This window comes from Xylona heveae (assembly GCF_001619985.1).
Source record: "Xylona heveae TC161 unplaced genomic scaffold L228scaffold_12, whole genome shotgun sequence".
NCBI lineage: Eukaryota > Fungi > Ascomycota > Xylonomycetes > Xylonales > Xylonaceae > Xylona > Xylona heveae.
Genome location: NW_017264204.1, coordinates 392,625 through 407,510, shown reverse-complemented (window position 1 = coordinate 407,510; position 14,886 = coordinate 392,625). Strand labels below are relative to the sequence as shown.

Genomic DNA, 14,886 nt, shown 5'->3' with positions numbered 1-14,886 from the left:
AGCTTAGCGAGCGAGAGTAAGGTGGGTTCACGTCGCGCTGCACGTCAACGCTGTAGAGGATCATTGCCGAGATAGTTCAACTTTAATACGGTCCCGCCATTATTCTCTACACTTGCGGCAGCCGACAAAGGCATGGCTCGTCTTGAATGCAGGAAGAGCTTCAGCTGAGGTCAACAATAAGGGCAGAAGCGCCATCTATAGATACGAAGGCATCCCTGACCGCTTTGAAACGGGAGAATGGCATGCATCTCATACATCTACAGTGCTGAACAGCGTCTAATTCTTGAACCTAGTCTTCCTTCGCGGCATTGAATATCGAACCTGACGATGATAGTGATATTGAAATTGATGACACCAAAGAAATACAGGTTAGTGGTTTGGTGGTTTTTCCGCCGCAAATTCATACAAGGACTAAAAACCATTCTCCTAGGTCGAGGAAGCTTTAAAGCTTTATCAAACCGCCCTCAAGCTTCATTCCCAAGGACCAGAGTATTTCCCTGAAGCATCAGAAGCCTATCTCGCTCTTTTTCGTTCAGAAATCTTCAAATATCCCGAATCTCTCTCCGAAGCTCAGCGACATGAGCTCCACGGTACCTTGGTCGGGGAAGAAGCTGATTCTCGTGTTGTGGAGTCCGCGCCGCTTGCGCTTCCACACCTTGAAGACGGGGCTGCTCCTAGCACGTTACCGCACATTCTGTTCTTATCGTTTAAAAACCATGGCCAGTTTGTGCTCGATTATCTGAAATATCATATTGCGAATGCAAAGGCACAAGGCGGCGAATCAGGACCAGAAGCGGAAAAACTGAGAGGCGATATCTCGACTTCAGCTTTGAAGACACTTGAATATTTTGCAGAGGCCCTGGAGAGAGATGACAGCGACATTGAGCTATGGCGTCGTACGGCACGCGTTGGAGACGTACTGGGTAGCCGTCGCATTGAACGGTATTGCTTGGAGACCGTTTTGGAAGGTGATGACGGGGACTTCGAGGATGCAAAGATGCCAGTGCATCCAGAGGAAGGATTCGCTGGTGAGCAGCTCAAGGAGGTAAGTCTTGGCTACACATTGTGGTCAGAGCTCCAGCGTACTAAAATCATCCCTCTGTAGCTGTTGCGGAATATTTTTGATACCTTGTCGTTCAAGCTCTCCCCTATTGTGGAATTGGACGCCAAACGTATAATTACAACACTCAGAAAGTATATGGATCCGTATCCTTACCTTCCTTCTGGATCAGAAGACTACATGAAAGACCACTTCGACTCCAGCCCCCTTGGCCGTGCCCCCAAGCTCTACACTTTGAAGCCTATGTTGGCGACGTGGGCAGCTGTCGGAAAAGCCATTCTTCAACACCTTGCTGCAGAGCAGCATGGCATCCTAGAGCCAGGCCCAGGTGCAGGAATTAAATTTAGTATTCCTGGTGCCGAAGAGCCAATCGAAAACGAAAGTACCCGTGAAGATGATACAGATGGAGTCGCCGCTCAACTGCAGAAAGAAATCGCGGCGGCAGACGAAGTCCATGAGAGGGAAAGGACACGATCCAAGTCCGCTCAGCACATGTCATCGATGAAGGATGATCCTACCATGGATGAAAAGATCACCAAATCTCCTTCACAGCAGGCGAGCCCCGAGGCAGAGACAAAAGAAGCATCCGGTCAGCAAACCTTGAGCAACCCCACTACTAATATTCTCCCTGTCAGAAAGCGGTCGTCGGATGCTGCTGGCATGGCCGAGTCTGCTGACGGTGGGCGTCTGAGGAGTAAGCGATTGCGAGCTCGCGAGTCTGTCGCCGAAGGAACGGTTGGTGAAGATGCCGACGTCTCCGAATTGGCCAAACAGCATGAAAGCCAATTAAATGAACTGGCACACGCTGACCATTGGATGTTTGAAACGATCGGGAGTCTTCTTCGGCGCCTTGAAGTAGAGTCTCTAGGAGACTCGCAGAGTCTGAAAGACGCACTCCAAACAGAAGACCGCCCCTCTTGGGAACGCACTACTGCAGCGGATCTGCTTGCCTTACTGAAAGGATGGGATGAAGCAAAAGGAAATGCATTCGTCTACGCTGACGATCCAGACGATATCTCTGGAGGTTCTCGTAATCCTGGTTTGACAGCTTTTATGGAGCATGCCAAGGGCTCTAATCGCAAAGCTTCCGTTAAACCTCTAATCTCCGACGGTCATGACGTACTGGCGTTTGCAAGACAGGTCAACCAAACTTGGTCGCATATCAAGGAAGTCGCATTTGAGTGGCTTCAATGCCTCGTAAGGAGTAATGGCGGTACCCTCTTGAACGGTGTAACAAATACGTCGGAATCTACTTATCTGTGCTCCGTCTGGCCAGATGCGCTCAAGGAAGTGGTGGTCCAAATTATCGTGAGCTTGGACGACTACGTTGAGTCGCGAGTACTGGAAGAGCTGTCTTCCTTGGAGAATCGTATCCTACAGAGTATTGCCGACAGCGTCAAATATACGTTTACCGCCAGCGATCACGCCGCTGTCGAAATAGTTCAGACTCTCTTTGAGTTGCATCTCGACATTTACGCTAGCATCACCAATCCAAGTAGCGAAGTTGATAAATTAACTCGAATCCTTCAAAAGGATCGACTGGACAAATGGGCTGGAATCGCCAGTCGTGCAATGCATTTGCGTTCTGCTAATTCACCACTAGCTGTTGAAACCGATGACCTATCCATCCGTTTCCTTTGGGCTTCGACCTTCTGTGCAAATCAATCAGAAGATGTTTCCCGTGAACATATACTCATCTGCTTGGAGGACTTGAAACACCTTCTAGAAGCGGGTAATAAGTGTGCCATTCAGCTTCAGAATAACGCATTGATGCCGGAAATATCCGTTGCTGATGCGGATCGTGAAATTTCTCGACTCACAACTATGGACTATTTCTTCCATATTTTTGACGCCGATACTACCGATCCTGTGGCAGTCATCGAGAGCCTGGAGCCCGTGCTCGACCCAGGAAATTATGAATATGATCACGCCCCAGCCTCTGCAGACGTGGCTAGGTCTGCGAGCCATGAGAACGTGTCTCCCGAAAATATTTCACGCCAACAGTCACCAGAGCAAGGCTCATTGTTGGCAGAAATGTCTAATTTCCTAGATCGCGGAAGTGCATCCTTGAGGCTGCTTCTTTGGCGTCGACTGCAGGAGGCTTACGAGACGATTTCTTATTCCCCGAAAGTTTTAATCTGTTACCTTCAGAGCATAACTATCATCATGAACGAGTTCCAGAAACCCGCGTATCTTGAGAGCTCGCTGGACGAGCGATTCTTCATCTTGTTGAAATGGATTCGCGCATTAGACGACCTCTTGTCGAAGACGCTGGATCTTTTAGACAAGGAACCAACAGCATTTGACTGTTTCATCCTGCCCCATGGTCGATCTGCGATGCATGCCATCGCCAAGCTCTTGAGACTGCTCCATAGCTTTACCTTGCAGGACGATCTCATACGAATTGGAGTAGCGCAGCCGTTTCATACCCAGCACCAACTTTCAATCAAATCCTTTAATCTCCTTATGAACAAACTCCGAGAATTGTACGTACGAGGATGGATAGTTGAATATTGTTTGCTAAAGGAGGGGATATCGCAAACCCAAGAGCTGTTTCCGAACGGAGCAGAAGATTTATACGACTGTTTACGCACAATGCATTATTCGCTCGGTCTCCGATCACTCTGCGAAACTGCCCGCAAAGCTTTCCCGACCTTCATGAAAAATGAGTTGCTGAAAATATCGAAGTCAGACGGATGGGAAGGTGACTTGGGTCAGGTCATATATGATATACATGGTCTCAAATTGTGCCCCAATCCAGTAGATCTGCAGGAACATGGGACTTCGCCCGAGCCTTTAAGTCGAGATACCGCGATACAGATAATGGATCTGGTAATGTCCCAAGTCAGAGACATTGCAATCAAGGACCTGCCGAAAACGGAGCTCAAGCCCGCCATTGATAAAATGCATCAGGTCATTGGCATCGACAGGCATAATTTGATGACTTCACACAACCGACGTGTTTTGGGCTCCTACTTGAAGTCGCCAATCAATCCTGTGCAGCTTTACCGCTCTATCAAAGGGATTGGTGATCTATCTATGGTTCCTGTGCCGCCAAAACACGCCCGCGTCGCGGAGAAAGGATGGTACTTTCTTCTTGGCCATCTAGCCCTTTCTCGATTCCGTTCCGTAAAACGGGTCACTCAGACGCCTACGGATGAGCTCGATAGTGCTCGTCTTCTCTTCAAACAGGATCTCGAGTTCAACAGGAATAATTGGGAAACTTGGTATCGACTCGCCCAAGTCTATGATTTGAAGATTGACGAAGATGTCATGTGGTCTGCGGAGAAGATTAACAACAGTAGCCGTGAACTTGTGATGCTCCAAAGAAGTTCTATACATTGCTATTCAATGGCGCTTGCAACAGCAATCAAATATGCTGACTCGTCATTTGAAACAGCTAGCAAGCTGTCTGACTTGTACACCGATTTCGGTATCCGTATGTATGCTTCTTCTCGGCCGCCATTCAATATGGAAGCATTCGCCATCCTGCAAGACAGGTTTTTCACTGGTCTGGAAGGCATGTACAAGGAATCTGCTTTCCGTGGACTCTCTAAATATGCTACTTGGAAGTTTGCAAGTTTCCTATTTCGCCGAGCTCTCGTGGAGAAGCCAAACAATTGGATGTACGTTGTTAAGCTCTTGGTCTGCCCTTCGGTCTCTTTACTAATTGTGCAACAAGGAATCATTACATGTTGGCGAAATGCCTTTGGAAGATGCATTCGTTTGAATACCTTGAGTTTCCAGAAGAGATCCAAATTGATGCGCATGAAGTCATCGATACGATCATTCATTCCATCGACTGTGTTCCTGAACGGAAGGACAGCAGACAAGATCCTATATTTGAGCCACACTATAAGCTTGTCTCAATCGTCCACAAACTCGTTACTAGAGGAACGCTTGAGGTATTTTTCTTTGAGATAATCCGAATCTTTCATATTGCGGATGCACTGACTTAGAGACAGCCCGATCAAGGACAAGAATTCCTCAATGCCACTCCGTACGCTGCCAAAGCAGCACCACTCACGGAAAAGACCGACTGGGTTCCTTTTATCTTACGCATCTTGAAGGTCCTTCGAACTGCGGACAAAGCTAACTGGCATCACCGTATGGTTGCAAGGGTATGTTCTTTGCTCTCGAGTAAACTAGCACAAATCGCTTATCAAACACACAGGCTGCCCAGATCAATTTAGATGATGCAGTGGCCTCTAAAGAGAGTGCAGCTCGTCTCGCCAAGGAGGAATTCACACAGCACATTTTCACTAAAACTATGGCGCTTCAAGTCTGGAAGCCCGAATATGAAAGAGTGGGTAGACATTTCGTATACACGTCAAGATATATCAGAACCTTCTCTCAGATTCTGGTCGATCTTGAGGATCGCTCAAGCTTGGAAGCAATTGTAAAGCGTCTTAGAAAGAGGACTTCAGAATATATCGACCATACAAAGCTATGGCAGGACGTTTGCTCGTCTTATATGCAGGTCAGTTTCCTCGGCTAACTAGTGAGAAAAATTGCTAAGTCGTCTGAAGCTGCTACGCCGCCTTGGCGAGATTCCAGAAAACCACGAGGAGTCAGTATTTAAAAATATCACCCATGAAGAATTTCAAACTGCTGCTGCCCGATTAGAGACGTGGTGCAAATCAAACTACCATAACTCAACTCTCAACACCTTACGCGATGCAATGGAGCTGAAAAAGCTGAACAGCGGCATGATGAAACCAGTAGTCTTTGACGATCTCGTTGCAGATACTTATGCCGTCTTATATGGAACCGTGATGCCTCAGTTGGCACCACCGACGACCAACGGCAGTCAGGACTCTGAAAGAAAGGATATGATGAGTTTGAACAACCTCCTCATGAGTGCAGACGAATCCTCAGAGCAGGCGAGATCAACAGCGGCGCAACAAGAGACCGGGCCCAAGCCACGTGTTAAAGGTGTAGGTAGAAGAGAGATTCAAAGAAAAGCGGATGCAGCTGTTGCGGCGGCATTTTCTACTGCAGCTAGGACATCTAAATCTGCCACATCGGCTCCTCAACAGACGGTGCCAGAGGTGGAAGAAGACAAAGAAGACCTTTCCAAGGATGATAATGCTCAAGGTGCTGTCAGCAGCGTACCTGGGAGTGTTCATGACAGCGCAGACGATGAGAGTGAGCTTAGCGACGTGGAGGAAGACAAAATTGCCGAGCCCATGTTCCCGAACCTCGGCACACGAAGTGGAAACAGAGTTGACGAGCTGGGCGAAGAAGAAGGCGACGATGAAACTGGACAAGATGAAATGACCACCGGCGAATAGGATTTGGATGTCATTGGCGGCTCCTACTCTTTTGATTGCATTTCAGGCGTTGGATTCGGGAAAATGGCAAATCCGAGCATTAGATGGGGAAAAGGGGAAATAAAGGACAAGAGGGCAAGGGTTTGAACTAAACAATTTTTCATGCGTTTGATATTCCAAAAGCTGTAACCTTGGTGTTCGGTGGCCTTGTTTTGTCATTTATCGGAGTAGAGTGTGACTGATAATCAGTCTGCGCCATGTATTTTTGATCGAAGAAATTATGGAACTATCCGCCAAAATTTTCGAAGAATCACGAACTTATTCAGAATCGAACAAATAATGAACCTCTGAGAAGTCTTTCGTAGTAGTTATTTGTTTGATCATTTCTCCTCATTTATGGAGTGCCGTTGGAAGCCTGGTAGGATTACACCGAGGGACGGCAGGCATGACTTAGGCGAGAACGTCTCGTTGCCCCAGCAACCCCGCATTCAAACACCAAGCTGAGGTGGAATCGTCATGTTGCCGGCATGATTGAGTGAACTCAGCATCCTCGCAAGGACCCATCATCTCAAGCTCTGATTTCAGTATCGGAGAATCATGGAGCCACCCGCAAGGCCCTCTTCGACGTCACTTTTCCAGGTTTACCTGCGCCTGCGTCCTCCTCCAGGCGCGCCGCACTCCACGGCTCTGACAGCCGCGGACTCGGGATCCGCCAAATCGGGAAAGTTCATTATTGTGGAAGATGAGGGATGTCTGAGCGAAAAGTCTTTTCCTACGCATATCACCATTACGCCCCCGGTCGAGTCGCGGAAGAAGGCTGTAGAAAAGTTCGGATTTACTAGAGTCTTTGAGGAAGATGCAACTCAGCTGGACCTATTGGAAGGAACGGGCTTGATTTCTCTGATAGACGGCCTGTTGGGCAAGGAAACAGGGACAGGTAGAGATGGACTGTTTGCTACACTGGGGGTTACGGGCTCTGGAAAGGTTTGACTCCTTTTCGTATTTAGACATGAAGGTCGGAGAACTGAAGCAGATAGAGTTATACATTATTGGGTTCAAAGGAACAAAGAGGCCTCACACAGCTCACGTTAGATACCATTTTTCGATCTCTTGATGGAAACATTGTTCGTGCTATAGAGAACACAACCGACTTTCTTTCTATCGCCGAGTCTGATCCGGCCGAGAGCCATGTTGCGTCTGCGGAACTTTTCTTCGAACCTGGCCTGGGAGAAGGACAATTTGACGGAGGAAGTTCGAGAGCGGGAACACCTTCCTTTGGAGTTTCAAGATCAGGAACGCCGGCTTACGGCGGACCAAGAGCACCGACACCAAGACTATGGCCCGCAGATCATCCGCTTCATCCTTCGTCTATCGGATTATATCCACCCTTACTGGGACTAAGTACCGGGAAATCTCCCCGAGGAAAAGGCGTATGCAAACCCCCATTCCATTTCTTCAGCAAACAGTGTTCTCCCGGTAGCATCAACAAGCTAAAAACTCGGAATTTTAAGGAAGGGCAAGTACCTAGTTCCCCGTCGAAGCGGACTATACCTCTGCGAGTTTCAGCTCTCCCTCAAGCCCCGGAAACGAGCGATTTTACTTTACAAGCCGAGGCAAATTTCGAGTATGCGATTCTTATTTCTATGTACGAGGTCTATAACGATCGAATTTTCGACTTACTTGGCGACCATCCTTCGGCTGCGCCAATTACGAGGCTAGCATCTCAGAAAGATTTGCGACGTCGTCCGTTGATGTTTAAGCCGACTGAATTGTCCCCTGATCGCAAGGTTGTTACAGGGCTCAGGAAGATTATATGCGGTGATATCAATGAGGCGCTGATGGTTTTGGAGACTGGACTTTGTGAACGAAAGGTGTCCGGAACGAACAGCAACTCAGTGAGCTCAAGAAGCCATGGATTCTTCTGTCTCGAGGTGAAAAAGAGAGTCAAGGGGTCGAGTGAGCCATGGACAGGAGCCACGCTAACACTGGTGGACCTGGCAGGTAAGTGACGATCATGCAGGTCTTTTATGAGCTCGAAGTGACTTATGCTTTTGCAAAATTCAGGATCTGAAAGAGCAAGGAACGCAAAGACATCAGGTTCAACGCTTGCCGAGGCAGGAAAAATCAATGAAAGCCTAATGTATCTTGGCCAGTGCCTACAGATGCAAAGTGGTGCACAGGAGGGTGGCAAGGTGCGTTCAAAAAAGATGCTTGTTCTTCTTCCATCGCGTGTTGACGATTTGCAGAATGCCGTGGTACCATTTAGGCAGTGCAAGCTTACGGAACTCCTCTTCTCGAATTCGTTTCCATCAACGCCCTCTACTTCTCATCATCCCGTTATGCCTCGTCGGAATGCTCAGAAAGCTATCATGATGGTGACAGCTGATCCTGTCGGCGATTTTAATGCAACTTCGCAAATTCTGCGCTACTCTGCGTTGGCTCGAGAGGTCACTGTTCCCCGAATTCCTTCAATATCCAACACCATTCTAGCAGGATGCCATAAAAGAAATCAGCTGAGCAATGGTCGGGACACGCCTTCTGTATCCATGGAGGAACTTGAGATTGCAATGCAAGAGATTGAGAAGCTGAAAACAGATGTCGAAAATTTGAAAACCGAACTCTCTAATGAAATGCTCCGTCGTCAACAAGCCGAGATTGCATGGGAAGCCGCGGAAGAAAAATGTCTTCAAATTGAGCAGGACGTTCGTGAAGCGTGTTCGTTGGAAATGGATCTGAAGTTTGAAGAAGAGCAAAGAAAATGGAAACGAGCTTGGGAAGAAGAGGTATTATCTTTCCCTTTCCCTGTCATAATGCCTCTTTTTTCTAACCTCTCCGCGCATATGAAACGGATGACGCTGACTCCAAAGTAGGCCGATCGTTGTGATGAGCACATGGATAAGAAGATTGAACTCGTGACACAGTCCATTAAAAGTAAGCATCGCTTTTATAGTATCCAGCAAATGTTTCCATGCTGATAAAGTTTCTTCCCACAGTCCATGAAGATCCCTCCCCATCAGCTGAAGATCTCGTCAATGAACTCGAAGCAGAAAATGCCATTCTGCGAAGAAAGCTAGATGCAGCGGAGCGAAAACTTGGCAGTCAATCACCAACGCGCAAACCCAAACCCAAAAATAAACACTTGACTTCTGCGCTCCCGGTCCCTTCGTCACCATTATTCTCCTCGCCGTTGACCGAGTCTGCGCCTCGTGATCTCAACGCTGGCAGCAATACCAACAAGACCAACATCAAGATATCACATCCTGACTCTGATATCGATATCGAGAACAGCATGAACGACGATATGGTTCAAATGAGCTTGACCCCAACCAAAAAGAGCCCCAGGAAAAATGTTACTCCTCCCGGCGGTGCTCCTCAAACATCTGGCATTCCTCAGCCATTCAGTCTGAGCAGCAACGCCGCCACTCCCAAGAAAATCCGTTCGCCAAAAAAACACGCACCCCAAATCGATACTTCTCTCCCTTTTGAGACCGACGAAATGGACCTCGATCATCATCTCGATTCCTCCTCTTCCTTCCAGCGCACTAGTCTCGTCGGCGCCCCGACCATGCATCTCAAGTCCCCCGCCCCGAAGCGCATCCCCACGTTGAAAAAGAAACAGGGTAAACGCAAGCTCCTCACGTCTAGAAGAAGAGATCTCGCGCTTAGCGATGACGAAGACTCTGCGCCGACTTTTGACGATGATGGGTTTTTAGTTTAAATGTCATTTGTATTATCAGCGTGTATCTCCGTCACGCGAGCATAGAGATGCAACAATTTTTTTTCGTCTCTTTCCTTTTTCTTTTTTCTTTTCTTTTCTTTTCTTTTCTTTTCTTTTCTTTTCTTTTCTTTTCTTTTCTTTTCTTTTCTTTTCTTTTCTTTCTTTCTTTCTTTCTTTCTTTTTCTCAAACTTCATCTTGTATTTTTTCTCATCTTACCGCCAAGGCATTCCCCCTTGGACACGGCTACCGGCGCTCAATGGTGATTGAGAAAAACAGGATTCCACAAAGACTGCATTGATTCGGGGGAAGACATAACGGCACCTCACGCGAGTGAGAAAAGGAGTTTTTTTGTTTGTTTGTTTGTTTTCTTGTTTTCCCGGACATAGATTCAGCGTATAATTATATGCAAACAGATTCATTTCAACCATATCAGCCATTTCAACCCTTCCGCCGAAAATTTCCCTTTCGCTTTTTCAACGTGACTCTGCTGGTTGCTGCATGATTATACCAAGTAAGTTATTGGACGTTTGAAAGTCATCTGTAGTAGTGTAACTTATGCGACTACTTTCTATATTTACCTTAGGTATTTGATATATTATGATTGATTCAAGATTGCAGACAAGTAATAGACTCTCAATGTAATGTAATGTACGTTATGCTGTTTTATATTCGTCTTGCAGATAATGCAATTTTTCTAACCGTATTCAACGAGAAGTAAGGCGACAATGAAAAAAGTATCTATGTGTAATGTACAATGACGAAGTTATAAAAAGAAGAAAAAAAAAAGAAAGAAAGATAAAGAGAAAAAACAAAAGAAGAAAGATAAAGGTTCTATATGGATATTAACAAGAAGACGAAGATGAAATGTACAAACCACCACCCTATCTACCACTGCGCGGGACGGACGGCTGACTTTGCTAACTTGCTAACTTGCTGACTTTCATAGCTTGATGAAGAGACGCTAAGCGCGGTAAGAAAATTGCATAGGAATAAAAAAAGTGAAAAGGAGTAACTATGCTGCGGAGATGGAAAAAAAGGAAACAGAAAAACAAGGGGAAAAAAGGAGATAAAAAAGGGAGAAAAAAGGTAGCGCTTTTCTATAATACTCTTATACTCTTATTCTAAATGCATGCAGAAAGAAAATGGAGGGAATACAGGGAGATGGGATTTGGTTTTGCCCCGGTAAGTGGACTGGGGGCTGCTATCCGAGTTTAGGGGATGCAGATGTGCTTTGGCACACGAAAAGTGGAAAGGGGAGAATATATATTTATTCAAGAAGAGGAACAGGGAGGAGGATTTCGAGGTGTCAAAAGGAGTTCGGTCCAAAGACAGAGGAGAAAGTAGAGGTGGAAGGTGAAAGAAGGAAGTAAGTCATCAGGAATTGACTTTGCCAAGACTGATTTCTCGACTCTCGCCAATTTCGCAGACGTCAAAGACACCGGTCTCAGGGAGATTATGCGAAGCCAGGGCTTTGCGAAGACGGCGCGGCGGTTCGAGGACATCTTCTTCGGTGAGGACCCAGGTGCCCCAATGGATGCCGAGCGCAGAGCGGCATTTGGTGTCGCGGAAAATGTTGACGGCGTCAGCCGGGTCTGCGTGCATGGGCGACATGATGTATCGCGGTTCGTAGGCGCCAATGGGGATAAGGCCGAGATCAAAAGGGCCGCGCAATTCACCAATCTGTTTAAAGGCGGGGCAGTGCGGCAGGTCGGCGTGTTCGTGACCATAATCGTCCTCATGCTTGGGCAGCTCGGGGACAGTCCGGTAGCCGGTGTCGCCGCCAAAGTAGACTCTGGCGCCGCCGCTCTCGACGCTCCACGAGCACCACAGCGTGTGCGCCTTGTCGAAAGGTGTGCGCGCACTGGTATGTTGGCAGGGCAGGCAGCCAACTGTGGCTTTGATGTCGGACGGAGGAGGGGCGGAAGTACCCTGGGAGTCAGAGAATGGATTGGTGACTGCGGGTTTGGCCGTCGTTGACTGATCTTTGGATGGTACAGCTGAGAGGCTAATGTCCCGCGATTCCCACCAGTCGAGCTCGGTAACGTTGGTAATACCGCAGTCTAGGAACCACTTTTTGTTGCCGAGCGGCGCGAAGAAGTGCACGTTAGGATGCAGCTCCTTGATCTTCATGATGGTAGGGTGGGATAAATGGTCGTAGTGGTTGTGAGAGATTACAACGGCGTCGATGGTAGGGATGTCCTCAATCTGACAAGGCACGTCGGTGTAGCGTTTCGGCCCAAAGAAGGAAAAGGGAGAGCATCGTGCTGTAAAAACAGGATCGAAGAGGACGCGGAAGCCGCTGGGGAATTCGACATAGAAGCATGCGTGTCCGAGCCATGTCGCGCGCAGACTAGGAGCCTGCTGCTCCCGTGGCTGCCGGGATGGCAGAAATTCGGGTTTTCGCACATTCACCGTCGGCGGAGTCGTGTCGGGATTGTTGGCTTTGCCGCTTAGATGCCGCCTTAAGAGGAGGAAAAAACACCCAAGTCAGAATTTCCAAATGTACAGCTGTGTAGGCTGGAGTTGATTTTGCAGTCAACTGTGACGCTCGGCAACATACCATATTAAACCTCGAAGGATTTGCGACACGCTCATTTCACGATAACTTGCCCACTGTGGAGAACAACAAAGTTAGTTTTCTAATTGCGCCATATCAGGGGCATTGAAACTATTTGAAGCGTTTCGCGGGCTATGGGAAGAAAAAGGCGTACTGGATTGATGAAGCCCTTGCCGTCCTTGGCATGATGTACTTTTTTCGCAGCTTCTTCTGGAATCGAGCTTGCAATTGCGGGAGTAGAGACTGTCGTCGCATACGCCAGAGCAGAGGTAATGGAGCTCGACATGGTGCTTGAGGTGTGGAGAGTTCTGGCGGATCGACCTGTTGAGGATCGAGAGGAGAGAGTTCGGCGGAGGAGGAGACGGAGGGAACGCATGGAACATGCATTCATGATATAGGGACCCATTGTGATCAATTCGGGTCAAAGATGGAGGGGGGTGGGAAGAGAAACAGCTAATTCTTCGGTGTGGCAAGCAACCGCATCGTCATCATCCCCTAGCACACAAGGGACCGTGCAAGTTCAAAAGGGGGCCGGGGGCGGTTCGAGTTGTTGTTTGGTGGAAGACTAGGAGGAGGAAGAAGTAAGGCACAGCCAACAGAAGGAAAAGAAAAAAAAAGACGAATAAACATGAAATTCCACTTCAAGCGGCCGCCGGTTCAAGTGAAATCCCCAGAAAGGGACAGAAGACACTACGAGTAAAAGAGGTTTCCCCAGTTAAAAAACCTGGCCAATCATTTACCGAGCATTTCGTTCAATCATCGGCCCTTCGTGTTGCTCCGATGCCCGTCCCTGGCCCGTTATCATTTACTTGTCTAGCACACTAGCTCTAGGTGTCAGATTATAGCTACAATAAACTTGTCAGATCTCCCCCCATGACCACAAGCCTTGCTCTTCTGCACCGTGTGACGGTCTCCTTTTCGAGGTGCCTATATCAATGGTGACTGATTACTTTGTACATTTGAAAAGGAAATGAATGTCATGCTTTGTGGAATAATCTGATGATTCTAATGTCTTGCTTAATTGCTTCCTCTATGACGCTGTAGCGATGCTGATCTAAGCTTTTAATCTCACCCCTTCCAGGTCTTGTTGTGCATCTTTGACTAGAAAACTTTTTAAATGTAAACGTCAGCAACGTAAGCGCCACACCTGCAGTCATTTTAACACTTACTTGTACCACCAGATCGTAGGCAACACTGTCCCAAGATGCCAGAGGCTGTGGGCATCAATCATCCCCAAGAATGGCGGGAAATCCAACAACTCCAGGCTCATAGCAAGTATGACCCATGCGACAATGAGACCAGGCCAGGCAGCCCATGGTTTCTTGAGGCGCTGGTAACGTTTGATGCTAAAGACACTCCACAGGATATTCGTAATCACCCCAACAACCACGTTCGCAGCCATGTTGTAAGTGTAGTCCCATCGCCACAGCGTGAGATAGCCAACATGCGCCGCGTAAAGAGAGAGACAAAAGAGAGTCCACCACCTCAAAACCGTCTGTTTGGACGGTGTGTTCTGGTCGAGTCGGAAAATTCGAATCAGGGTATAATACAGTCCGTAGAGCACGCTTGCGCCCGCGGCAAAATAATCCGCCTTCTCCGTTACATCGAAGTCGCGAGTATGAAAGATCATGCTAAAGACCCAGCTTGCTATGCCAAAATATCCCAATGTAAAATAATACTTCCGTAGCGGGTACTGGTCTGGTATCACTCCACGAATCTTCGATATTCCCTGGTAATGAGCGAGTAAATTCAGCGCGGAGAAGAGCACCGAAAAGGGCTCCTGCATGCCCAAGAATCGGTAGAATGGCCATTTCCCATGATATTGCACGACAGGATTCGCGATCGGAGGCTCAGCAGTCAGTCGGAGGTCAGTGATGATATGCTGGCAGGTGTAATCGCATTCGGCCGGGCAGGTCCAGAGAAGCAATCGGAGATGGAGCGCTGAATCAAAACAAGAAATGATTAATTAGAATTGGCATAAAATGTGGTATGAAAGGGATCAACGTTCTCACGCACGTAGAGAAAATCCAGCGTTACAATTTTGTCGTTCACATATCTGTTGTCAACACCAATTTAGCCTCTGTATCGTACCAAATGACGACGACAAAGTTGTGAAACGGCTAGTTGGCTTACTTGTACGCATTCTTTAAATTCAGGGAGCCTATCGCCAGTTGAAGCAAAAGAGCACTGGATGAAACAAAGGAAAAGAAAGAGAGCAACAGCCCCCTTCTGCTTCCATTGACTGCCACCCATTGCTCACGACAGAGGAACGGTCAG

At 47.7% G+C, this 14,886-nt stretch overlaps 4 protein-coding genes across 4 annotated transcripts; 2 read left to right on the top strand and 2 right to left on the bottom strand.

Annotated features, from left to right (window-relative positions):
- Positions 1–64: 64 nt before the first annotated feature.
- On the top strand, positions 65–6,628 carry L228DRAFT_224304 (hypothetical protein). The gene is made up of 8 exons (XM_018330344.1): positions 65–240; positions 294–368; positions 431–1,045; positions 1,106–4,686; positions 4,743–4,965; positions 5,026–5,181; positions 5,235–5,540; positions 5,590–6,628. The coding sequence occupies exons 1-8, from the start codon at positions 238–240 to the stop codon at positions 6,352–6,354; spliced, it is 5,724 nt and encodes a 1,907-aa protein (XP_018185239.1). The 5' UTR covers positions 65–237; the 3' UTR covers positions 6,355–6,628.
- Positions 6,629–6,923: 295 nt separating this feature from the next.
- L228DRAFT_285622 (P-loop containing nucleoside triphosphate hydrolase protein) lies at positions 6,924–10,072 on the top strand. Its single transcript, XM_018336358.1, has 6 exons — positions 6,924–7,317; positions 7,371–8,334; positions 8,398–8,525; positions 8,580–9,116; positions 9,204–9,264; positions 9,327–10,072. Exons 1-6 carry the CDS (start codon positions 6,931–6,933, stop codon positions 10,049–10,051), a joined length of 2,802 nt encoding a protein of 933 aa, XP_018185238.1. The 5' UTR covers positions 6,924–6,930; the 3' UTR covers positions 10,052–10,072.
- Positions 10,073–11,426: 1,354 nt separating this feature from the next.
- Positions 11,427–12,895, bottom strand: L228DRAFT_271002 (Metallo-hydrolase/oxidoreductase; the record flags this gene model as incomplete). The annotated part of the gene is made up of 3 exons (XM_018335471.1): positions 11,427–12,513; positions 12,613–12,665; positions 12,764–12,895. The coding sequence occupies 3 exons, from the start codon at positions 12,893–12,895 to the stop codon at positions 11,427–11,429; spliced, it is 1,272 nt and encodes a 423-aa protein (XP_018185237.1).
- Positions 12,896–13,318: 423 nt separating this feature from the next.
- L228DRAFT_224297 (Per1-like protein) lies at positions 13,319–14,867 on the bottom strand. Its single transcript, XM_018330343.1, has 4 exons — positions 14,743–14,867; positions 14,626–14,665; positions 13,779–14,550; positions 13,319–13,718 (listed from the first exon to the last, which is right to left on the bottom strand). The coding sequence occupies exons 1-4, from the start codon at positions 14,860–14,862 to the stop codon at positions 13,664–13,666; spliced, it is 987 nt and encodes a 328-aa protein (XP_018185236.1). The 5' UTR covers positions 14,863–14,867; the 3' UTR covers positions 13,319–13,663.
- Between the last annotated feature and the right edge of the window lie 19 nt (positions 14,868–14,886).